At 56.6% G+C, this 23928-nt stretch overlaps 1 protein-coding gene and 1 long non-coding RNA gene across 2 annotated transcripts; both read left to right on the top strand.

The window, feature by feature from the left end:
* The first annotated feature begins 4117 nt into the window (after positions 1–4117).
* On the top strand, positions 4118–17596 carry LOC141581027 (uncharacterized). The gene is made up of 3 exons (XR_012513433.1): positions 4118–4585; positions 6767–6884; positions 16572–17596. It is a non-coding gene; the product is annotated as an uncharacterized LOC141581027 (long non-coding RNA).
* A 1612-nt stretch (positions 17597–19208) lies between these two features.
* NANOS3 (nanos C2HC-type zinc finger 3) lies at positions 19209–23151 on the top strand. The gene is made up of 2 exons (XM_074384537.1): positions 19209–20863; positions 22795–23151. The coding sequence occupies exons 1-2, from the start codon at positions 20347–20349 to the stop codon at positions 22857–22859; spliced, it is 582 nt and encodes a 193-aa protein (XP_074240638.1). The 5' UTR covers positions 19209–20346; the 3' UTR covers positions 22860–23151.
* The last annotated feature ends 777 nt before the right edge of the window (positions 23152–23928 follow it).

Genomic DNA, 23928 nt, shown 5'->3' with positions numbered 1-23928 from the left:
TGGCTGAGGCTGGTGGTTTGCTTGAGTCTAGGAGCTTGAGACTGGCCTGGGCAACACAGCAAGACCCATCTCTACTAAAAATACAAAAAATTAGCCAGGCATGGTGGCGAGTGCCTGTAGCCCCAGCTATTTGGGAGGCTGAAATGAAAGGATGGCTTGAATCCTGGAGGAGGAGGCTACAGAGATTGTGAGCAGAGATTGTGCCACTGTACTCCAGCCTGGGCAATAGAGCCAGACTGTTTAAAAAAAAAAAAAAAAAAAAAAAAAAGACAGTAACCAAAACTGTTAATGGATTGCATCTGTTAATAAAGGTTTTTGTCTGAGCAGCTGGGAGGATGGAGCTGCCATTTCCGGAGACCAGGAAGATGGCGGGAGAAGCCGGTTTGCGGTTGAGGGAATGAGCTCCGAGCCCAGGGCTTTGTTCTGGTCCCAGAGCGTCCCTGCCCACACTCTGGTGGGGTGCAAAGCACCCACACCGCGTAGGCTTTGCCTCCTCAGGGCTTTCTCTCTGTTGATGCCTGAGCGTGCAAGCTACACCCACATCTAGGTACACAGGGGCACCACCCAAGACCCCCGAGGCCTGACAGGTCCACCCAGTATACAATGACCACAGCCTTGGGAGACTTCGGGGGCTGGAGTTCTGGGAGAAGGGTTGCCTGGCTCTCCACCCACCCTGGGTCCCCACGGAGACCCGCAAGGGGACAGGAGGTGACATCTCCCAGGGAGAGGTTCAGGAAGAGCTGCTGCTGGGTCGCAGCACTGGGCTCCCCCTATGAGTCAGCACTGGCAAGAGGCCCCAGGAACTGGGGACCGGGGATGTGTAGGGGGAGGGCAGTTCCCACGCCCTAAGGCGTCTGGGGCGCTGGGGCTTCCCCCGCCACCCTCCCATCCTGTGCTGGGCTCCGGGGATCTTCAGAGTCTGGGGGATGAGAAGCGCAGGGCGGACTGGCCACTGGGCCGGGATCCAAGAATCCTCTCTCCTGGTCTGACCCAGCTCAGGAATGCAGAGGCTGCCCGCCCCGCAAAGGCTGGCAGTGAGGAGGAGAGGCAGAGGTAGAGGCGCATGGAGAGAGGGGACGGTGGTGGGGATGGCAGTTCTGCGGGGCTTTATTGAAGGAGGGCCTTTCTTCTGGGGCCTCTGCACTTGGGCAGTGGAGGCTCCGGCCTGGGGTGTGCAGGCGGCGTGCTCTGCTATCGGGGAGTGGGAGGTGGCGGCGAGGGGACGGCGCTGGGAGCTGGGATCAGCCCCGCCGGCCCCCACAGCTGGAGGGCGCTGGACTCTGCCGCCCCCTGCGGGTGCCTGCAGGAAATTCAGCGGGTAGGACAGCTGGCAGCGGGTCCTGGAGAAGAGATGGGGGGGAAGGCCTCGCACAGAAAGAATTCCAGCTCCGACTCTTTTTTTTTTTTTCGAGCCGGAGTCTCGCTCCGTCGCCCAGGCTGGAGTGCAGTGGCGCGATCTCGACTCACCGCAACCTCTGCTTCCCGGGTTCAGGCTATTCTCCAGCCCCAGCCTCCTGAGTAGCTGGGATTACAGGCGCGTGCCACCACCCCTGGCTAATTTTTGTATTTTTAGTAGGACGGGGGTTTCACCATGTTGGTTAGGCTGGTCTCGAACTCCTGACCTTGTGATCCGCCCGCCTCAGCCTCCCAAAGTGCTGGGATTACAGGCGTGAGCCACTGCACCCGAACCCAGGTCTGTTTCTTACAGGTGGTGCCACCTTGGGCAAGGGCAGCCCCCATCTGGGTCTCGGTTGCCCGTCTGTAGAAAGGACCGTATTCAACTTCATTGGCTTGCTGGGAAGACCAAGAAGAGGGTTCTAAAATGCAGCTGGGGAGAACTCTACCTTGAGCCCCCACCTCTCTAGATAAAGAAAATAGTTGGCTGGGCGCGGTGGCACACCTGTAATCCCAGCACTTTGGGAGGCTGAGGCAGGTGGATCACCTGAGGTCGAGAGTTCAAGACCAGCCTGACCAACATGGAGAAACCCCATCTCTACTAAAAATACAAAAATTGGCTGGTCATGGTGGTGTGTGCCTATAATCCCAGCTACTTGGGAGGCTGAGGCAGGAGAATCGTTTGAACTGGGAGGTGGAGGTTGTAGTGAGCCGATTTTGCCATTGCACTCCAGCCTGGGTAACTAGAGCAAAACTCCATCTCAAAAAAAGAAAAAAAAAAAAAAGTCCCTGCCTCAAGGGATTGCCCTGGTCTGGGCGGGAGATGAGGCTTATACATGTCTATGGATGGATGAATGAGTGAATGAATAAATGAGTGAACGTTGGGTATTCCAGAGGAAGTCCCTCAACACCCTCTGCCTCTTTTTTTAAGAAAGCAACTCCTTTCCCAATGCCCTTTTTTTTTCTTTTTTTAAGAGAAGAGGTCTCTGTTGCACAGGCTGGAATGCAGTGGCATGATCATAGCTCATTATAGCCTTGAACTTCTGGGCTCAAGCATCCTCTTGCTTCAGCCTCCCAAGTAGCTAGGACTATAGGCGTGCACCTCCACACCTTGCTAATTTTTGATTTTTGTTTTTTTTTAATTTTCTTTTTGCAGAGACTGTGTCTCCCTGTGTTGCCCAGCCTGGTCTTGAACTTCTGGTCTCAAGTGATCCGCCTGCCTCAGCCTCACAAAGTGCTGGGATTACAGGCTTGAACTACCGTGCCTGGTCCCTCTTGCCCCTTTTCTGTAAGAAGGGCTGGCTGGCATGGGGAGGGCGGCACAGGAAGGGCATCAACAGAGCTGACACCTCCCCATGGAAGTATGATTGCTAGGTTGCAATTAACTCCTGTTCTCTCCCTGGCACATGTCTCCCCATCCCCACTCTGGGAATTACTTCCAGTGGGAGAGGTTAGGTATAGGTTGGGGCTGGATCCCGCTAACCTTTGGTGGGGCTGAGGATGGAGGAAGTGGTCCTGGAGACACCCACTCCCCTGGACCTGGGACCAGACTTTCTGGGCGGAGACCGGAAGGAAGTTGGACGATGTGAGAAGGTGAACCTGTCAAGGAGAAACTGAGGCAGGACCGTGGTGGAGGGGGCTGGAAGGAAGTGAGGGGTGCGGTCAGGTGGGGAAGGGCCATGGCCCCATAAGGGTTAAGGCCTGGGCTGGGAAGGGGGGCAGTCAGAGGTTTCTCCATCCCCCTCTCAGACTGGGGTGGGGGATAAATAAACAGAATGAGAAATCTGTCAGCTCAGCCTGGGCCAATGGGAGGCTGCCTGGCGCCATGGTTTGCCCTGATGTGACCTTCCTCTGCCAGCCGCGGTGGTGGCTACTGCGGGCAGGGGCAGTGTGTGGAGGCTCAGCCAGGGTACGATCATTCCTGCTGTGTGTGTGCTCTGGTACCTGAGGGTGTGTGTCGGGGGGAGTATGAGGGGGTAGTCTGTGCGAGGATCTGTGAGAGATGCGGGGAGCCCCATCCTTTGTACAGCTGGAATGTGATCTGTGCACCTGGCTTGTATATATGCTCGTGTCTCATGGTCCCAGGTACACGTCCGTCCCCACCACCCCCGAATTGCCTATGTGTCCATGTGGACCCCTGTGGCTCTGGGGACCCGCTGGGGCTCATGTGCACGTGGCTGTTGGTTCTCTCTCTCTGTGCCTCTGCACCTGGTCTATCTGACCCCAGTGGCTGTTCGTACGTATGTGTGTGTTTGTGAACTTTGTGGGTCTGTGTGTGTCTCTATGGGTGTGTTCTGGTTCTACGTATATATCCATGTGTTAGGGTATTTTGTGTCACGGTGTTCCCGTGGCTGTGTACCTGGGGTACTGTGTGTGTATGTTGGGAGGGTGTATCTCGGGTCTGTGGATACCCCAGTGTGTCTGATCTCCTGCGTGTCCGTGTCTTGTGTGAGCTGTGTGCGCCCCTGGGTTCGTCTGTGTTTCTGTATATTTCAGTTCTAAGGACCTTCCCTCCCGTCCTGGATGTGGTGTGTCTGTGTGTCTTACACGTGTCTGGTGCCCCCGGGTGTCCCTCTGTGTGTAGCTGGGTTTTATGACCACCCCCGTGCGGCCCGGCACGCCACCCGCCACCCACTCCCTCGGGTGTGTGTCTCGCAGCCCCCTGCACACCGTTCCCTGTGTCTGTGGCCCGCGTGCCTTTGTGCGCGTGTGCTCCCCCGGCGCCTTTGAGGTCTGCGTGCGTCTGGGTCCCTGCGTGTGCCCGCCCGCGCCCCTGTGTCCCCGATTCCCCCGCGCGGGCCTCGGGAGCTGCGTCTTGGAGACCCACGGGCATCCCCCGCGGGCATCCCGGTGCGCCTGACTGGAGGCCTCGGGGCGCGCACTGCCGCGGCTGGACCCACCGCCCGGCGCGGCGCGGGGAGGAGGGAGGGGACGGCGGCGGCGGGGAGCGCGGGCACGTCACCGAGACAGACAGGCGGGCGGGCGGGAGGCGGCGGCCACGGGTTCGAGCCGGCGCCGGAGCCCCGCTGCCCCCTCCCCCCCGGCCCCCCGCCCACGGCCGGGGGAGCCCCCGCCCGGGCCCCGGAGCCGCCGAAATGCAGTTTCCAGTGCAGGCGCCTCGGGCGTGGGGGGCTTTTCCGGGCAGGTTTTGGAAAGAAGAGGGGGAAATGCGGCGGCGGCCCCAATCGAGGTGAGCTTGGGCGCCGGGCGGTCCGGGGGGCACAGGAGGCACGGGCGGGGCAGAGGCCGCCCGCGGGGAGGGGGCGCGGCGGGGCGGGGCGGGACGTGGCCGCAGCCCCCTCGCGCACCTGCTCGCGGCCCGGGGGCGGACGCCCCGGCCTCTGCGGCCCGGCCCTCCATTGTTGTTGGGGCTGAGAAGGGGGGCGGGGAAGCCCCGGCGGCATCTCTGCGTCTCGCCTTCCCGGAGAGGGGGCGACGCGAGAGTCGGACTCTGCAAAGGGGACAGGCCTCCGAGTCCCCGAGCCGGGGCCGCCAGCGGGAGGGCGGGCGGAGATGCCCCCGCGGGGCGGGGACGCGCGATGGGGGGCGTGGGGACCGCGCGCGAGGAGGCCACGGGCCGGGGCGGCGGCGAGCTTTGTTCTTGAGGGCGCGGGGCGGGTGGGGCGCTCGGAGATCGAATGCCAGGAGAGGGACCGGCCCGGCGCGCGCGCGTGCGTTCATAAAGGCGGCTCCGGCCAAGTTCATGGGCGCTCGGGCCTGCGGAGACCGATCCCGGCGGGCCCCCGCCCCCCCCGCTCGGGCCTGGCCGCGGGCCGGGGGTGCTGCAGCCGCGCCGCCTCCGGAAGCCCTGGCGCCCTGCGCGGGCCGCCCCCCGGCCTGTCACTGCCGGCAGCAGCTGCAGGGTATTGACTGGAGCCAAGGTTTGCGAACATGAACCTGCCCTCCAAAACTAGCCATAAAAAGGAAAATGGCCCCGAATCCCACTGCCGGGGAGCCCTTTTAAAGCGACAGGGAGCCTTTCACACGACCTGCCCTGGAGGGCAGGCTGGGTGGGGGGGGTTGAGAAGACACCTCATTGGCTGATAGGGACTGAGACGTCCCCCCCACCGCCCCACACTTCACTTTCCCTCCCCCCATCTCCTTCCCTACCCATTCCACACCCCAGGACTGCCCACGGATGCATAAACACAGCCACAAGGAAATATCCCCAAGGCCCTGACGGAGACCCCCAAAATCACAGCTATGCACAGACATATATACAGTACCCCCATTAATACACAGCCAGAAGTGATGCTCACACACACACAGTCCCCACAATAACACTGCCACGTGTGTAGACACGTCACCCACAAGGGCTCGGACATCCAGGGATAGTGTTCATTGAAAGGCAGCCACAGAGAAATTCAGCCACCGAGGAAGGCAGCTGCCGGAACACAGACACAGCCTTGTCCGTCCCACCGACACACAGACGTGGCTGTTCACCCATGGAATGTCTCTCAGGGGAGGAGTAACAAATGCAGATCCCTAAAGGCCCCCAGTCAGGCACACAGAGACTCCATCGTCCACAATACCTGGGACTCACACACACACACACACACACACACACACACACACAGACATGTCCTCCCAAGCAAGTTCACACCTGCACACTCCAAGTCACTCACAGTCATCCCTCCCCCACCACACACACACACAAACACACACACACACAGTACAAGGCCTGTAGACAGCAGGTCACAGTCATATTTTTTATGTTATTTATTTATTTACTATTTGAGACAGAGTTTCACTCTTGTTGCCCAGGCTGGAGTGCAATGGCACGATCTCGGCTCACTGCAACCTCCACCTCCCGGGTTCAAGCAATTCTCCTGCCTCAGCCTCCCAAGTAGCTGGGATTACAGGCATACGCCACCACACCAGGCTAATTTTTGAATTTTTAGTAGAGACAGGGTTTCTCCATGTTAGTCAGGCGGGTCTTGAGCGCCTGACCTCAGGTGATCCGCCCGCCTTGGCCTCCCAAAGTGCTGGGATTACAGGCATGAGCCACCCCACCCGGCCTTATTTTTATTTTAAAATTTATTATTATTATTTTGAGATGGAGTCTCTCTCTGCTGCCCAGGTTGGAGTGCCGTGGCACAATCTCAGCTCACCGCAACTTCCGCCTCCCAGGTTCAAGTGATTCTCTGGCCTCAGCCTCCTGAGTAGCTGGGACTATGGACGCACGCCACCACACCCAACTAATTTTTGTTTTTTTTAGTAGAGACAGGGTTTCCCCATCTTGGCCAGACTGGTTTCAAACTCCTGAGCTCAGGTGATCCATCGGTCTGGGCCTCCCAAAGTGCTGGGATTATAGGTGTAAGCCACCACGTCTGGCCAGTAATCTTTTTTTTATTTTATTTTTTTGAGACAGGGTCTCACTCTGCTGCCTAGGCTGGAGTGTGGTGGCAGAATCTAGGCTCACTGCAGCCTCCACCTCCTGGGCTCAAGCAGTCCTCCCACCTCAACCTCCCAAGGAGCTGGGACAAAAGGTAAGCACCGCCACACCTGGGTAATGCTTGTATTTTCTGTAGAGATGGGGTTTTGCCGGTTGCCCAGGCTGGTCTCGAACTCATGAGCTCTAGCTATCCACCCACCTTGGCCTCACAGAGCGCTGGAATTATAGGCCTGAGCCACCATGCCTGGTCCAATTTTGTTGTTTGTTTTTTTGAGACTGAGCCTCGCTCTGTCACCCAGGCTGGAGTGCAGTGGCACAATCTCAGCTCACTGCAACCTCCGCCTCCCGGGTTCAAGCAATTCTCCTGCCTCAGCCTCCCAGGTAGCTGGGACTACAGGGGCATGCCACCACGCCCAGCTAATTTTTGTATTTTTTTAGTAGAGATGGGGTTTCACCATGTTGGTCAGGCTGGTCTTGAACTTCTGACCTTGTGATCTGCCCGCCTCAGCTTCCCAAAGTTCTGGGATTACAGGCATGAGCCACCACACCTGGCCATTTGTTTGTTTTTTGGGACAGGGTCTGACTCTGTCACACAGGCTGGAGTTCAATGGCACGATTGTAGCCCACTGCCGCCTCAAACTCTCCGGCTCAAGCGATCCTTCCACCTTAGCCTCCTGAGTAGCGGATCTCAGTAAGCTTGACACACACACACACACACACACACACACACCCCACCCCTGCCTAAGAACACAGCTGCACACATGGACACACAGTTGTCCACAGTAAAATCGATCCGGGTTCACCCACAATGACACTGTCACCCACAAAGATACATGAGCATGACCCCAGTGGTCATATGCCCATAGTCACCTCCCCTGAGACTTGATTAGGAACTCAGACGCCTGCATATCTACAATAATGCTGACAGACACAATAACACATGCACACACAATGGCACGCACAGACCCACAGGGAAACGACACAAGGGCAGGCAAAAATAGAAATGCCCAGTCATCTGGATGCCCACAAACCCAATACTCATTCATTCATTCATTCATTCATCTGAGATGGAGTCTCACTCTATCGCCCAGGCTGGAGTGCAGTGGCATGATCTCAGCTCACTGCAACCTCCACCTCCCAGGTTCAAGCGATTCTCCTGTCTCAGCCTCCCGAGTAGCTGGGATTACAGGTGCCCGCCACCACACCCAGCTAATTTTTGTGTTTTTAGTAAAGACGGGGTTTCACCACCTTGGCCAGGCTAGTCTTTTTTTTTTTTTTTTTTTTTTTTTTTTTTGAGACGGAGTTTCGCTCTTGTTACCCAGGCTGGAGTGCAATGGCGCGATCTCGGCTCACCGCAACCTCCGCCTCCTGGATTCAGGCAATTCTCCTGCCTCAGCCTCCTAAGTAGCTGGGATTACAGGCACACGCCACCATGCCCAGCTAATTTTTTGCACCTTTAGTAGAGACGGGGTTTCACCATGTTGACCAGGATAGTCTCGATCTCTCGACCTCGTGATCCACCCGCCTCGGCCTCCCAAAGTGCTGGGATTACAGGCTTGAGCCACCGCGCCCGGCCGACCAGGCTAGTCTTGATCTCCTGACCTTGTGATCCACCTGCCTCAGCCTCCCAAAGTGCTGGGATTACAGGCGTGAGCCACCGTGCCCGGCCCAATACTCATGTATTGAGCATCTATTATGTACCAGGCACTGTTGAGGCACTGGGGATGCAGCTGTGGACAAGAGGGAAATCTGAACAGGTACAGTGGTTCATGCCTCTAATCTCAGCACTTTGGGAGGCTGAGATGGCAGGACGGCTTAAGACCAGGAGTTTTTTAAAAAAATTAGCTGGCACTTTGGGAGGCCGAGGTGAGTGGATCGCCTGAGCTCAGGAGTTTGAGACCAGCCCGACCAACACAGTGAAACCCTGTCTCTACTAAAAATACGAAATTAGCCAGGCGTGGTGGCGTGCGCCTGTAATCCCAGTTACTAGGGAGGCTGAGCCAGGAGAATTGCTTGAACCCGGGAGGCAGAGGTTTCAGTGAGCAAAGATTGCGCCATTGCACTCCAGCCTAGGCAATAAGAGCAAAATTCCATCTCAAAAAAAAAAAAAAAAAAAAATTAGGCCAGGCACGTGACTCACACCTGTAATCCCAGCACTTTTGGAGGCCAAGGCAGGTAGATCATGAGTTCAGCTCAAGACCAGCCTGGCCAAGATGGCGAAACCCTGTCTCTACTAGAAATATAAAAATTAGCCAGGTGTGGTGGTGGGAGCCTGTAATCCCTACTTCTTGGGAGTCTGAGGCAGGAGAATCGCTTAAACCCGGGAGGCGGAGGTTGCAGTGAGCCAAGATTATGCCACTGCACTCTGACCTGGGCAACAGAGGGAGGCTCCGTCTTAAAAAAATTTAGCTGGGTGTGGTGGCATGCGCCTATAGTCCCAGGTACTACGGAGGCTGAGGCGGGAGGATCGCTGGAGCCCAGGGGTTGGAGGCCGCAGTGAGCTATGATGGCACAGCTGCACTCCAGCCTGGGTGACAGCAAGACCTAGTCTCTTTAAAAAAAAAAAAAAAAAAGGCCAGGCATGGTGGCTCAAGCCTGTAATCCCAGCACTTTGGGAGGCTGAGACGGGTGGATCACAAGGTCAAGAGATCGAGACCATCCTGGTCAACATGGTGAAACCCTGTCTCTACTAAAAATAGAAAAAATCAGCTGGGCATGGTGGCGCGTGCCTGTAATCCCAGCTACTCAGGAGGCTGAGACAGGAGAATTGCCTGAACCCAGGAGGCGGAGGTTGCAGTGAGCCGAGATCGCGCCATTGCACTCCAGCCTGGGTAACAAGAGTGAAACTCCGTCTCAAAAAAAAAAAAAAAGCACAATCCCTGCCCTCCCACACCTGACATTTTAGTGGGGAATGGGATGGGGGAACACCGTCACTGGATGATACACAGACTCCAGTCACTCATAGTGACACCAGCAGACACCAGACACCCTCACACACTGGCTCACACGTCGACCTGGAATTAAGCACAATTAGCCTGATATACACCCACAGGAATGCTGACATCCACACACAAACAGAAACCCACAGGAACTCTCTCTCTCTCTCTTTCTCTCTCTCTCACCACACACACACACACACACACACACACACACACACACACACACACACACTGGTGGAGAGACAGCCACCCATTATGGCATACTCCCACCTGGACTTACACCCACAGAACCCCCCAAAATAGCAAAGTAGCTTGGACCTGATGCCCCCTATTTATAGACCCACAGAAACACCCTGCGAGTGTTCTTGCAGACAGATCCCACCCAGACCCAGACCCAGGGTCACCCCACATTATAAGCCTCAGTAGAAATGCCTGAATTTTCTTTTCTTTTCTTTTTTTTTTTTTGAGATGTTGCTCAGGCTGGAGTGCAGTGGCACAATCTCTGCACCTCAGAGATCTCTGCGCGATCTCTACACTCACTGCAACCTCCGCCTCCAGGGTTCAAGTGATTCTCCTGTCTCAGCCTCCTGAGTAGAAGGGATTAGAGGCACCCGCCACCACACCCAGCTAATTTTTGTATTTTTAGTAGAGATGGGGTTTCACCTTATTGGTCAGGCTGGTCTCAAACTCCTGACCTTGTGATCTGTCCGCTCCTTGGCCTCCCAAAGTGCTGGAATTGCAGGCGACGGCCACTGTACCCAGCCTCAATTTCCCTTATTTTATTTTATTTTATTTTATTTTTGAGATGGGAGTCTCAATCTGTCACCCAGGCTGGAGTGTAGTGGCATGATCTTGGCTCACTGCAACCTCCACCTCCTGGGTTCAAGTGATTCTCCTGCCTCAGCCTCCCAGGTAGCTGGGACTCCAGGCGCGTGCCACCATGCCTGGCTAGAATTTCCCTCATTTAAGAAAATGTTCTTAAATTTATGTTTTGTAGAGATGGGGTCTTGCTGTGTTGCCCAGGCTGGTCTTGAACTCCTGGGCTCAAGTGAGCCTCCTGCCTTGGCCTCCTAAAGTGCTGGAACTATGGGCGTGAGCCACTGCTCCTGGCCTGAATTTCCCTTCAGCTTGCCCCCTCCACAGCCCCCAGTTGCAAGCCTGGAGAAGCCAGAACGTCCTGGCCTCCTGCAGTCCTGGCCTCACATCTGGCAGGCCTGGGAAGGAAGCTGGGCTCCTAGCCCACCCACTGCCCACGAGCTGGGTGGGACAGAGGAGCCCCTTGTCTGAGGACCCCCGGCAGGAAAGACTCCCGCAGCCGTAAAGGAAGTCAGGGAGACTACGGAGGGGAGTGGGAACCTGAGAGCCCACGCAGGTATCACTGAAATGAGGCACCCCTGCCTGCCAGTCTAGACAGCCTGGGCCATCGCCGTGACCCTGTGGAGAACCCCATGAGGCTCTTGGTGTCGCCGGAACCCCCACAATGGGCTATTTGTCCGCCAGGTCCTGACTGCCTCTTCCCTGTGTTCCCCTTCCAGGCCCAAGTACACACACGGGGATACACACACACATACACAGGAGCGCATATACAGAAACTCATGTGTGAACATACATAGAGACACCCCCATCCCCCATGCACCAAGGCTCAGGGTCCAGAGCAAGAAGAGACAACTTGTCACCTCCCACCCTGAGGGACTTCAAAGTCAAGACTCTAGGACTCACCGGCAGGACACACGGGCCACCAGACGCCTCTTCGAGCTCGGAGACTCTGACCTAGCCACACCGTCTTGTTCTTCAACTTTTTTTTTTTTTTTTAAAGACAGGCTCTTGGCTGGGCGCGGTGGCTCACGCCTGTAATCCCAGCAGTTTGGGAGGCCGAGGCGGGCCGATCACCTGAGATCAGAAGTTCAAGATCAGCATGGCCAACATGGTAAAGCCCCGTCTCTACTAAAAGTACAAAAAATTAGCCGGGCGTGGTGGTGCATGCCTGTAATCCCAGCTACTCGGAAGGCTGAGGCAGGAGAATTGCCTGAACCCAGGAGGTGGAGGTTGAAGTGAGCCGAGACCATGCCATTGCACTCCAGCCTGGGCTACAGAGTAAGACTCTATCTCAGGAAAAAAAAAAAAAAAAGAAGACAAGACAGGGTCTCACTCCTGCAGCCTGGACTGGAGTGCAGCGGCGTGACCGCGTCTCCCTCACTGTAACCTCGACTTCCCTGGCTTCCGTGATCCTCCCACCTCGGCCTCCCAAATAGCTGGGACTACAGCTGGGCACCACACACCAGGCTAAGTTTTTGTATTTTCAGTTGAGACAGGGTTTTGCCATGTTGCTCAGGCTGGTGTTGCCATGTTGCTCAGGCAGGCTTGAACTCCTGGGCTCAAGCAATCCTCTGACTTCAGCCTCCCAAAGCGGTGGGATGACCGGCATGAGCCCCCTCGCCCAGCCTTGTTCTTCGACTTGACAGAGCTGCCTCCATCCGTCCGTCCGTCCGTCCGTCTGTCCATCACTTGCTCATCTGCCTCTGCTAGGACCTCTCACCTCCGACTCTGACCCCCGACCTGCGCCAGCTGCTCTGTACCTCCCTGGCTGGGGACACGGCCCTAGGATAACGCGGCTTTTTTTTTTTTTTTTTTTTTTTCTGAGACAGAGTTTCGCTCTTGTTACCCAGGCTGGAGTGCAATGGCGCGATCTCGGCTCACCGCAACCTCCACCTCCTGGGTTCAGGCAATTCTCCTGCCTCAGCCTCCTGAGTAGCTGGGATTACAGGCACACGCCACCATGCCCAGCTAGTTTTTTGTATTTTTAGTAGAGACGGGGTTTCACCATGTTGACCAGGATGGTCTCGATCTCTCGACCTCGTGATCCACCCGCCTCGGCCTCCCAAAGTGCTGGGATTACAGGCTTAAGCCACCGCACCCGGCCTTTTTTTTTTTTTTTTTTTTTTTTTTTTTTTTTTTGAGATGGAATCTCGCTCTGTCACCCAGGCTGGAGTGCAATGGTGCGATCTCTGCTCACTGCAGCCTCCACCTCCTGGGTTCAACGGATTCTCCCACCTCAGCCTCCTGAGTAGCTGGGATTACAGGTGTGGGCTGCCACACCTGGCTAATTTTTGTATTTTTAGTAGAGATGGGGTTTCACCATGTTGGACAGGCTGATCTGGAACTCCTGACCTCAAGTGATCTGCCCGCCTCGGCCTCCAAAGTCCTGGGATTACAGGTGTGAGCCTCCGTACCTGGATAATAATGTGGCTTCTAGAGGGACATCCCCCACACCCCACTTATCCCCAGCTCCCATGCCCAGAAAGACCCTCCCAGCTGCACTGGGGTCAAGTGAGGGGGTCTCAGGAACAGGCGCATGAGGGGCACAGTCTGACTCAGACAACCCTGGGACAACCAAGAGATACGTGTGGTGGGGCGTTGTGGTTCACGCTGTAATCCCAGCACTTTGGGAGGCCGAGGCGGGCGGATCACGAGGTCAAGCAATTGAGACCATCCTGGCATGGAGAAACCCCATCTCTACTAAAAAAAAAAAAAAAAAAAAAAAAAATTAGCTGGGCGTGGTGGCACGCACCTGTAGTCCCAGCTACTCGGGAGGTTAAGGCAGGAGAATTGCTTGAACCTGTGAGGTGGAGGTTGCAGTGAGCTGAGATGCCGCCACTGCACTACAGCCTGGCACCTGGCAATAGAGCGAGACTCTGTCTCAAAACAAACAAACAAACAAACAAACAAACAAAAAACTTAGCTGGTCGTGGTGGCTCGAGTCTGTAGTTCCAGCTACTCGGGAGGTTAAGGCAGGAGAATCGCTTGAACCAGGGATGTGGAGGTTGCAGTGAGCCAAGGGTGACAGAGCAAGACTCTGTCCCAGAGAGAGAGAGAGAGAGAGAGAGAGAGAGAGAGAGACAAATGGACCCTACCCACACGCAAAGAAGGGAGACGGACCTCAGGTTGGGGCTGCCAGCCTCCTGCCACCCTCCCCTTGGCTCTTCTCCCTGTCCCCGCCCCGGTTTCCTGGCCGTCAAGACTAGACCCCTCCTCCACCATGGTCCTGTCCCTTGTCTTAGGGAGATACTTACCGGGAACAACCTCCTTGGTTCAAGGCCAAAGCCCTCAGAGGGAGAAGTGGGAAGCGCAGAGGACCCGCAGGAGGTGTGTGGAGACGCCCCTCCAACACAGCCAGAACGTCTCCTGCCTGATGACCCCGCCCCCAACATCACAGCTGTTCACAGTCATCAAGAAGAAAGATTCCAGGCTGGGCTTGGTGGCTCACACCTGTAATCCCAGCACTTTGGAGGCGCAGGTGTTTGAGATCAGCCTGGCCAACACGGTGAAACCCCGTCTCTACTAAAAATACAAAAATTAGCCGGGCGTGGTGGCGGGCACACTTAGTCCCAGCTACTGAGGAGGCTGAGGCAGGGGAATTTCTTGAACCTGGGAGGCGGAGGTTGCAGTGAGCCGAGATCATGCCATGGCACTCCAGCCTGGCAACAGAGCGAGACTCCGTTTCAAAAAAAAAGGAGAGAGAGAGAGAATAAAGAGTTTTCCTTTTAAAAGAGACGGGAGCCAGCTCATACCTGTGATCCCAGCACTTTGGGAGGCCCAGGAGTTGGAGACCAGCCTGGCCAACATGGTGAAACCCGTCACTACTAAAAATACAAAAATTAGCCTTGGTGTCGGGCGCCTGTAGTCCCAACTACTTGGGAGACTGAGGCAGGAGAATTGTTTGAACCTGGGAGGTGGAGGCTGCAGTGAGCAGAGATCACACCACTGAACTCCACCCAGGGCGACAGAGCAAGATTCCATCTCAAAAAAAGGGAAAAAAGGCCGGGCGCGGTGGCTCACACCTGTAACGCCAGCACTTAGGGAGGCCGAGGCGGGTGGATCACGAGGTCAAGAGATCGAGACCATCCTGGTCAACATGGTGAAACCCCGTCTCTACTAAAAATACAAAACATTAGCTGGGCATGGTGGCGCGTGCCTGTAATCCCAGCTAGTCAGGAGGCTGAGGCAGGAGAATTGCCTGAACCCAGGAGGCGGAGGTTGCGGTGAGCCGAGATCGCGCCATTGCACTCCAGCCTGGGTAACGAGAGCGAAACTCTGTCTCAAAAAAAAAAGGGAAAAAAAAAAAGAAAAGAAAAGAAAAAGAGGCCGGGCGCGGTGGCTCAAGCCTGTAATCCCAGCACTTTGGGAGGCCGAGGCGGGCGGATCACGAGGTCAAGAGATCGAGACCATCCTGGCCAACATGGTGAAACCCCGTCTCTACTAAAAATACAAAAAATTAGCTGGGCATGGTGGTGCGTGCCTGTAATCCCAGCTACTCAGGAGGCTGAGGCAGGAGAATTGCCTGAACCCAGGAGGCGGAGGTTGCGGTGAGCCGAGATCACGCCATTGCACTCCAGCCTGGGTAACAAGAGCGAAACTCCATCTCAAAAAAAAAAAAAAAAAAAGAAAAGAAAAAGAGACGAGAGATGGGGTGTCCCTGTGTTTTCCAGGCTCGTCTCAACTCCTGGGCTCCAGCCAGCCTCCTGCCTCCCAGCTAGCTGGGACTACAGGCAGGAACCAGGCTTTTGAGGAACCTTGAGCGTTCTGGACCGTCAGAGCCCCACCTTCCCGGTCCACCAAATGGATATCCTATTCACGGGGTGATGAATTAGCGTCACCACCAGCAACGTTCCTGTTAACACCTGTGCCCCGAACTCACTCTCCTGCCCAGGTCCCAGGCATTCTTCTCCTTAGAATGATGATCCAGGCCAGGCAGGGGACAGGACACTTCCCTCGGAAGGGCCTGGACACCCGGGGTGGAGGTGGCAGATAGAGAGAGCGGGCTGGATTCAGTGTCTCAGGCCCATAATCCCAGCACTTTGGGAGGCCGAGGCAGATGGATCACGAGGTCAAGAGATCGAGAACATCCTGGCCAAATGGTGAAACCCCGTCTCTACTAAAAATACAAACCTTAGCTGGGCATGGTGGCACGCGCCTGAAGTCCCAGCTGCTCTGGAGGCTGAGGCAGGAGAAGCGCTTGAACCCGGGAGGCGGAGGTTGCAGTGAGCTGAGGTCTCAGCGAGAGAGCGCCCCACTCCAGCTCCAGATAGAGGGGTGGGCACGTGACCCGGACCCGGGGTGGGTGAGAGAGCGGGCTCTAGGAGGTGGGGGGTCGGGGGGCTTCGAGAGGGCGAGTTGGCCGGGATCAGGCTCTGAGGGGCCCTACGAAGTTAGGCTTGGAGGCGTGCCCGGTCGGGGCGGACCTTAGTGGGGGGCTGGCCTTTTGGGGACCGGAGGCAGTCCCCGGGCGTCTAGGGAGCAGGCTTTTGTCGAGTGCCCTAAGGGGGCGGGCTCTGAGGCGGGTGCGGGGGAAGTGGGGGCGCGCCCCAAGGGAGCTGGGCTTTTTGAGGACCGGCTTAGGGGCTTGGGGCTGGGCTCCGTGGGAGTCTATATGGGCGGGGTTTAGAGGGAGCGTGCCCTGGGGAACAGGTCAAAGGGCTCTAAGGGGCAGGGCCTGGGGCGGGGCCTTGGCTGGCTCCAGACTGTGGGTGGGGCTCTGGGGGGGCAAGGCCTGGTGGGGCTGGGCCGGGTCCGGGGTGGTGGTGGTGGGTTCACTCAGGTCGGAACACCTGGGGCCCCTCATTCGCCTTGGGGTTATGCCAGCAGTTTATTTTGGGCCTCAGTACACCCCTTGGTGACATGTCAGGGGCTACGGGTCACCCAGGCTGGAGTGCAGGGGCGCCATCACGGCTCACTGCAGCCTCGAACTCCTGGGGCTCAAGCGATCCTCCCGTCTCAGCCTCCTGAGTAGCCGTGACGACAGGCTCACTGCACCACACTCAGCTAATGTTTTTTTTTTTTTGTAGGGACGGTGATCTCACTTTGCTGCCCAGGCTGGTCTCCGTCTCCTGGGCTCAAACCATCCTCCCGCCTCGGCCTCCCAAATACTGGAATTACAGGCGTGCGCCGCAGTGCCCGGCGGAGCCCAGGAACTCTGAATGCTCCTTCCTAGGCCGTCCGCAGATGGGGGGACGGGGGGCGGGGCGAAGGCATGCTCCCCCATCCCTGGTCACTGCTTGGCTGGAGGATGGGGGTGCATAGCTACAGGCCAGGGGCCACCTAGGGCGGGGGGCGGGTGTGGTCGCCAAACTCTGCGCGATCACCGGAGTAACGGAGTGGGGGCCATTTGAAGAATGAGGAAATGGGGAGAGGCGCCTCAGCGGGTTTTGAGGCCCGAGGGGCAGCTCCCACGTGGCTGTGGTCCGCCCACTCGCTCCGGAAGTGTCCGAGTTCAGATGCTGTGCTGCGGCGCAGGCGGCGGGAGCAGCGCCCTCTCTGATCCTCCCGCCTCTCCCTTGTTGATTGGGAACTGCCCTTGCAAATCGGAGAGACCTGACCACTCCCCCCAGGCGCCCCCAATCCCGGCTGTTGTGGTTCCTAAACGATCGTGCCGGGAACACAATGAAGCTCCCAGAACGTATTACATTGTATTAAAATGGCTTGTTTATCTCCACGTTGCATCAGTGACCCCGGGGCCAGGATCCTTGGTTGCCAGACTTCCCGGGGCCACTTGGAATGCCGCCTCCACCTGGGACTAGTAGTGCCCTTTGGCCTCAGTCTCCCCAGTTGACAAATGGGGAGTCATCTGCACCTCCAGGACCGCTTTGTGAATTACTTAGGGAACCGGCTTGAAGCCAGCACTCCCGGGGCTACAGCTCCATCCCCTCAGCAAAGGCTACATTTTATGTACTATCATTTATATTTGCCTTGTGTTTTCCCAGATTGGCACCTGAAAAGGGTTTGTTAATTTCATGAGCATCAAGGGGTCCCTTCCTCCCTCCTCCTCTTCCCCTTCACGGTCTATGGTTCCCTGCCACCTACGCCCCTCTCCCCCGCCCCCACCACTCCAGGTCCAGGAGAATTTGCCAAGGGTTTGGGGGAACATTCAACCTGTCGGTGAGTTTGGGCAGCTCAAGCAAACCATCGACCGTTGAGTGGACCCTGAGACCTGGAATTGCCACCCTCCTGCCGGTAACTCTGACCTTCCAGATCTAGGGGGACCAGGGGAGCCCCTGACCCAGCCTGGGCACACCCCCTCCCCTAAGCCACAGCCAAGGTCACAATCAACATTCATTGTTGTCGGTGGGTTGTGAGGAGCGAGGCCAGACCCACCGGGGGATGAATGTCACTGTGGCTGGGCCAGACATGGCTTAAGGGGAATGGGGACAGGGGACAGGACCCCACCTCCACCCCCAGAGTAACTCAGCCTGCTTTTTGCCCAGACCCCAGCCACTCCTCTTTGGAGAGGAGAGCCGGTGTCTGGGATCTGGATGGACTCTGGCTGGATTTGGGACTATTAGAGGGTTGGGTGGCGGGTACACAGGCTAGGGTAGGGCAGCTAAAGTCCCTTCTTTTTTTTTTTTTTTTTTTTTTTTTGAGACGGAGTCTCGATCTGTCGCCCAGGCTGGAGTACAGTGACGTGATCTCAGCTCACTGCAACCCCTGCCTCCCGGGTTCAAGCGATTCTCCTTCCTCAGTCTCCCAAGTAGCTGGGACTACAGGCACCTGCCACCAAACTGAGCTAATTTTTGTACTTTTAGTAGAGAAGAGATTTCACTATGTTGGTCAGGATGATCTTGAATTCCCGAACTCAAGTAATCCTCCCACCTCAACCTCCCAAAGTGCTGCGATTACAGGCATGAGCTGCTTCCCGTGGCCTAAAATCCGTTTCTGAATTGTGGGTGGTGAGTTCTGCTCCCTGGAGTGCTCAGTCGTTTTGTTTTTTAAATTAGAGACAAACTCCTGACCTTGTGATTGCACCGCCTCAGCCTCCCAAAGTGCTGGGATTACAGGTGTGAGCCACTGTGCCTGGCCTTTTTTCTTTTTCCAGACAGTCTCACTCTGTCACCCAGGCTGGAGGGCAATGGCACGATCACGGCTCACTGCAGCCTCTAATTACTGGGCTCAAGCGTTGATCCACCTGCCTCAGCCTCCCCAGTAGCTGAGACCACAGGCATGCACCACATCACACCTAGCTTATTGAAAAAATGTGTTTGTAGGAACAGGGTCTTGAATTTTGCTAAGGCTGGTCTCCAACTCCTGGTCTCAAGCCATCCTTCCTCAGCCTCTCAAAGCGAGTTACAGTGCCTGGCCAACAAAAGTTTCTTTTTTCTTCTTCTTTTTTTGAGATGGAGTCTTGCTCTGTTGCCCAGGCTGGAGTACAATGGCACGATCTCTGCTCACTGCAACCTCCACCTCTTGGGTTCAAGCGATTCTCCTGCCTCAGCCTCCCGAGTAGCTGGGACTACAGGTGTGTGTCACCATGCCCAGCTAATTTTTTGTATATTTAGTAGAGACAGTGTTTCACCATGTTGACCAGGATGGTCTCGATCTCTTGACCTCGTGATCCACCTGCCTCGGCCTCCCAAAGTGCTGAGATTACAGGCATGAGCCACCGCGCCTGGCCCCCCCCAACCCCCCCCCTTTTTTTTTTTTTTTTTGAGACGGAGTTTCGCTCCTGTTACCCAGGCTGGAGTGCAATGGCGCGACCTCGGCTCACCGCAACCTCCGCCTCCTGGGTTCAGGCAATTCTCCTGCCTCAGCCTCCTGAGTAGCTGGGATTACAGGCACGCACCACCATGCCCAGCTAATTTTTTGTATTTTTAGTAGAGACGGGGTTTCACCATGTTGACCAGGTTGGTCTCGATCTCTTGACCTCGTGATCCACCCGCCTCAGCCTCCCAAAGTGCTGGGATTACAGGCTTGAGCCACCACGCCCGGCCTTTTTTTTGGTATTTTTAACAGAGACAGGGTTTCACCATTTTAGCTGGTCTTGAACTCCTGACCTCAGGTGATCCGCCTGTCTCGGCCGCCCAAAGTGCTGGGATTACAAGCATGAGCCACCCTGCTAGGCCTGGTAGTTGTCTTTATAAATAACTGGATGGGCAGGTGGCTTCAAACCTGTTTGCTCATCCATGAAATGGGGGTTCCACTAAGAAAACCATGTGAAAACTCTTGGAGGGAGACCTCCAGGATCCTTCCTCCCTACCCAGCCCCCACCAGCCCATGAGCCTGGAACCTCCACAGTGTTTTAGGAGACAGCTGGAGCATCAGCAACCTCCCCCGGACTCATAACACACACAAAGAGCCCAGAGGCACCTGGCCGTTCCCCCGCCCAGGGGAAGGAAGAAAAAGTTAGAAAGAAGTTACTAAGTTACTGGTAACTGCTAGTCTTCGGGGGTGGGGTTTCCAACCATTCCTCCCCATCCACCAGTGGGGCTGGAGGGCAAAGGACTCCTACAAGGAGGGGAGGCATGGTAGCCCCCCAATTCCCCGGAGGTGTGTACATGGGGTGTGGGGCACATCTTTGGGTATCCCCCCACCTGTGTCCTGCTGGCCCCCAGGACAGCCGGAGGCCATGCAGGCCCTTGGGAGGTGCATTAATGGGGCACCAAGCCCCCCTGTGACAATAGGGAACCTCCCACAGCCTGCTCCTCCCTCTTCACACCCACTTGGAAGTAAAAGGAGGGTCGGCCAGCCCAGACTCCCAGGCTCCGGAGAGGGGAAGGAAGGGGCAGCAGAGAGGGGCAGAAGGAGGGAGCGTGGGCCAGGCAGGGTTTCTTGTCGCTGTGTCTCCCAGCTATGGGGACCTTTGATCTGTGGACAGATTACCTGGGTTTGGCACGCCTGGTTAGGGCTCTGAGTGGGAAAGAGGAGCCTGAGACCAGGCTGAACCCCCAGCCAGAGCCAGAGGGGCCAGTGCCAGAGCCGGTGCCAACACCAAGAGCCCAGGAGGAGCAGCACTGGCTGGAGCCCGCGCCAGCTCCCGAACGCCTGTGTTCTTTCTGCAAACACAACGGGGAGTCCCGGGCCATCTACCTGTCCCATGTGCTGAAGGACGAGGCCGGCAGGGTGCTGTGTCCCATCCTGCGGGACTACGTGTGCCCCCAGTGTGGCGCCACGCGTGAGCACGCCCACACCCGACGCTTCTGCCCGCTCACCGGCCAGGGCTACACCTCCGTCTACAGCCACACCACCCGAAACTCGGCGGGCAAGAAGCTGGTCCGGCCTGACAAGGCGAAGACACAGGACTCAGGCCACCGCCGAGGAGGAGGAGGAGGAGGAGGAGGAGGAGGAGGAGCAGCGGGTGCCTGCACAGGTGGCTGGGGTTGGGGGGACCTGTCCCAGGGTAGGGGCTGAGCCCTCTGTGAAGTAAAATTAGTCCCCGTACCTACCTCCAACGGTTGGGGGAGAGCTTAGAGAGAGCTTAGAACAGCAGTTTATTGTATTATTTATTATTACTATTTTTAGATGGGTCTCACTCTTGTCACCCCAGGCTGGAGGTCATTGGTGTGATCCTCTGCTCACTGCAGCCTCTGTTTCCAGGTTCAAGCAATTCTTCAGCCTCAGCTTCCTGAGTAGCTGGGATTACAGGCCTCTGCCACCCGGTTATTTTTTGTACTATTAGAGATGGGGTTTCACCATGTTGGCCAGGCTGGTCTTGAACTCCTGACCTCAGGTGATCTGCCCACCTTGGCCTCCCGAAGTGCTGGGATTACAGGTGTGAGCCACTGTACCCAGCCCACAAAGAAGACTTTTATGATTTTGTTTTTACTTACTTATTTTTTTTTATTTTTTATTTTATTTTTTTTTCTATTTATTTATTTATTTAGAGAGGGAGTTTCATTTCGTCGCCCAGGCTAGAGTTCAATGCTGCTATCTTAGCTCGCTGCAACCTCCGCCTCCCGGGCTCGAGCAACTCTCCTGCCTCAGCCTCCCAAGAAGCTGGAATTACAGGCATGCACCACCATGCCTGGCTGATTTTTTGGGGTATTTTTAGTAGAAACAGGTTTTCACCATGTTGGCCAGGCTGGTCTTGAACTCTTGACCTCAAGTGATCTGCCCGACTCGGCCTCCCGAAGTGCTGGGATTATAGGCAGGAGCCACTGCGCCCAGTTGGTTATTACAGATACAGAAAAAAGAACTGACCGGGCGCGGTGGCTCACATCTGTAATCTCAGCACTTTGGGAGGCCAAGGCGGGCAGATCACGAGGTCGGGAGTTCAAGACCAGCCTGACTAACATGGTGAAACCCGTCTCTACTAAAAATACAAAAATTGCCCTGCCGTGGTGGCGCGTGCCTGTAAACCCAGCTACTTGGGAAGCTGAGGCAGGAGAATCGCTTGAACTGGGAGGTGGAGGTTGCAGTGAGCCGAGATCACGCCATTGCACTCCATCCTGGGCGACAGAGCAAGGCTGTTGTCTCAAAAACAAACAAAAACAAACAAAACGGCCGGGCGCGGTGGCTCACGCCTGTAATCCCAGCACTTTGGAAGGCTGAGGCGGGCGGATCACGAGGTCAAGAGATCGAGACCATCCTGGTCAACATGGTGAAACCCCGTCTCTCCTAAAAAGACAAAAATTAGCTGGGCGTGGTGGCACGTGCCTGTAATCCCAGCTACTCAGGAGGCTGAGGCAGGAGAATTGCCTGAACCCAGGAGGCGGAGGTTGCGGTGAGCCGAGATCGCGCCATTGCACTCCAGCCTGGGCGGCAGAGCAAGACTCTTGTCTCAAAAAAAAAGAAAAAAGAAACAAAAGTATGAAAGACTGCGTCCGGGATGTTCCCTGTGAGGTTTGATGCGGTCCCACTGGGAGATGCTGGAGGCTAAAAGGCCATAGGGAAGATGGTGTCCGGATTTTCCGGTTTTCCCTTTAAACCCTAGGTAGTAGGAAAACTTGCTTCCCTGGGCTTGGAGGCCGGGGCCGGGGGAGCCCCCACCACCGCATTGGCACAGAAAGGCTGCCCGCGGCCGGCCTCCCTGTTAATTTCTTCTGGGGGCATCCCAGAGCCCGGCGGCCACGAGAGGGCAGCATGGTCGCGGAACCGGAACTCCTGCGCTTTGTCTCCGCTCTGGGTCCCGGCGGGGCCTCCCGACCGAGCCGGGGACGTAACGGGGTCGCTGTCTCCGGAGCAGCCCCTGGGTGGCGCCAAAGCCCCGGCAACCCCGGAGGCCGAGTCCTTGGGTAACGTGGGGAGCTTTGAGTCATCGCCTGTGATTAAGTATTTCTCTCCCTCCTCCTCCTCCGCCAGGTTTCAGAGGTGCCGGGAAGTCTGAGCCTTCGCCGCCCTCCGGCTCTCCCTCCATGTCCACCTAGGAGGCCGCCTCCACCCGGGGAAGGGCACCTGGGCTCCGCCGAATTGCCAGGAAGATCACCTTAAGAGGACCGTCCCTACTCCCAGACCCTTCTCCCAGCTTGGGCTCGATCCCTGGGACGCAGAGGCTGCCTGGGGTTGGCGAAGGAACAGCTGAAATCGCCCCGTCCTGGGGGACCCCGCCCTTTCTGCCGTGGCCTGTTCCGCTCACAGCTGCCATCTTCCGGACGCTGGGCAGCCAGTCAACACTCAATAAATGCTTATGAATGGATCAGCGACGGACAAGGCCTGGTCTTGGGACAAGGTGTAGTGTGAACCTTGCTAGGAGTCCTGTACCCAGGTCTCCCCTTGTTGTTCTCTGAATTCCGGGATCCTGGGGTGCCAGGGTGGGCTGCTTTGTGCAGAGAAACCTTGGGGTAGCCTGGGGCAGGGGTTCCGGCACCTCAAAGCCAGATTGAGATCACGAGACCCTTTCTGTGGACATTTGGTCTTTCCAAACTCCCCTCCAGCCTTCCCCTGCACTGACATGTAAGATGGGTGGACTCCCCCGATCTCACCCCCAGCCCTGTACTGGAGGTGGGGGCTTCATTTGAGGAAGAAATTAAGGGACAGCTAGACAGAGGCCCCCCATCTTCCTTATGAAGGAAGGTGAATGTGTATGTTATGGATGTACCGGTGACAAGCCGGGCAGTTTAGAGCAAGGGAGAGACACTTAAGGGGCAGAGAATGGGACCATGTTCTGGAGGGTTGGGGGCCTGGGTAGGTTTGGGCAGGAGCGGGAGAGAAATGGGACTGTCACCTTGGCAGGCAGGACAGGGGGATGGGGGGTTGAATGTGAGGGAATCCCCATGCCCCTGCCTGCCGCCTCCGCCCCCAGATCTTGTCCTGCTGGGGTGACAGGTGACAGTGCTTAGGAAGCCAGAGCGCCCACTGTGCAGTCCGTATTCCACCCTTGGTCCACAAACCGGCCCTGGGGTCTGGGCGCCGTGCTCACACAGCCTCCTGCGGTCTTGGGGTGGGGAGCAGGAGGCTTTCCAACTTGAACTGGAACCAGAGGCCCTGGGGAGGGGG

This window comes from Saimiri boliviensis, chromosome 14 (assembly GCF_048565385.1).
Source record: "Saimiri boliviensis isolate mSaiBol1 chromosome 14, mSaiBol1.pri, whole genome shotgun sequence".
Taxonomy (NCBI): Eukaryota; Metazoa; Chordata; class Mammalia; order Primates; family Cebidae; genus Saimiri; species Saimiri boliviensis.
Note: the sequence above shows the minus strand (reverse complement) of the source record. Positions and strands in the feature narration are given on the sequence as shown.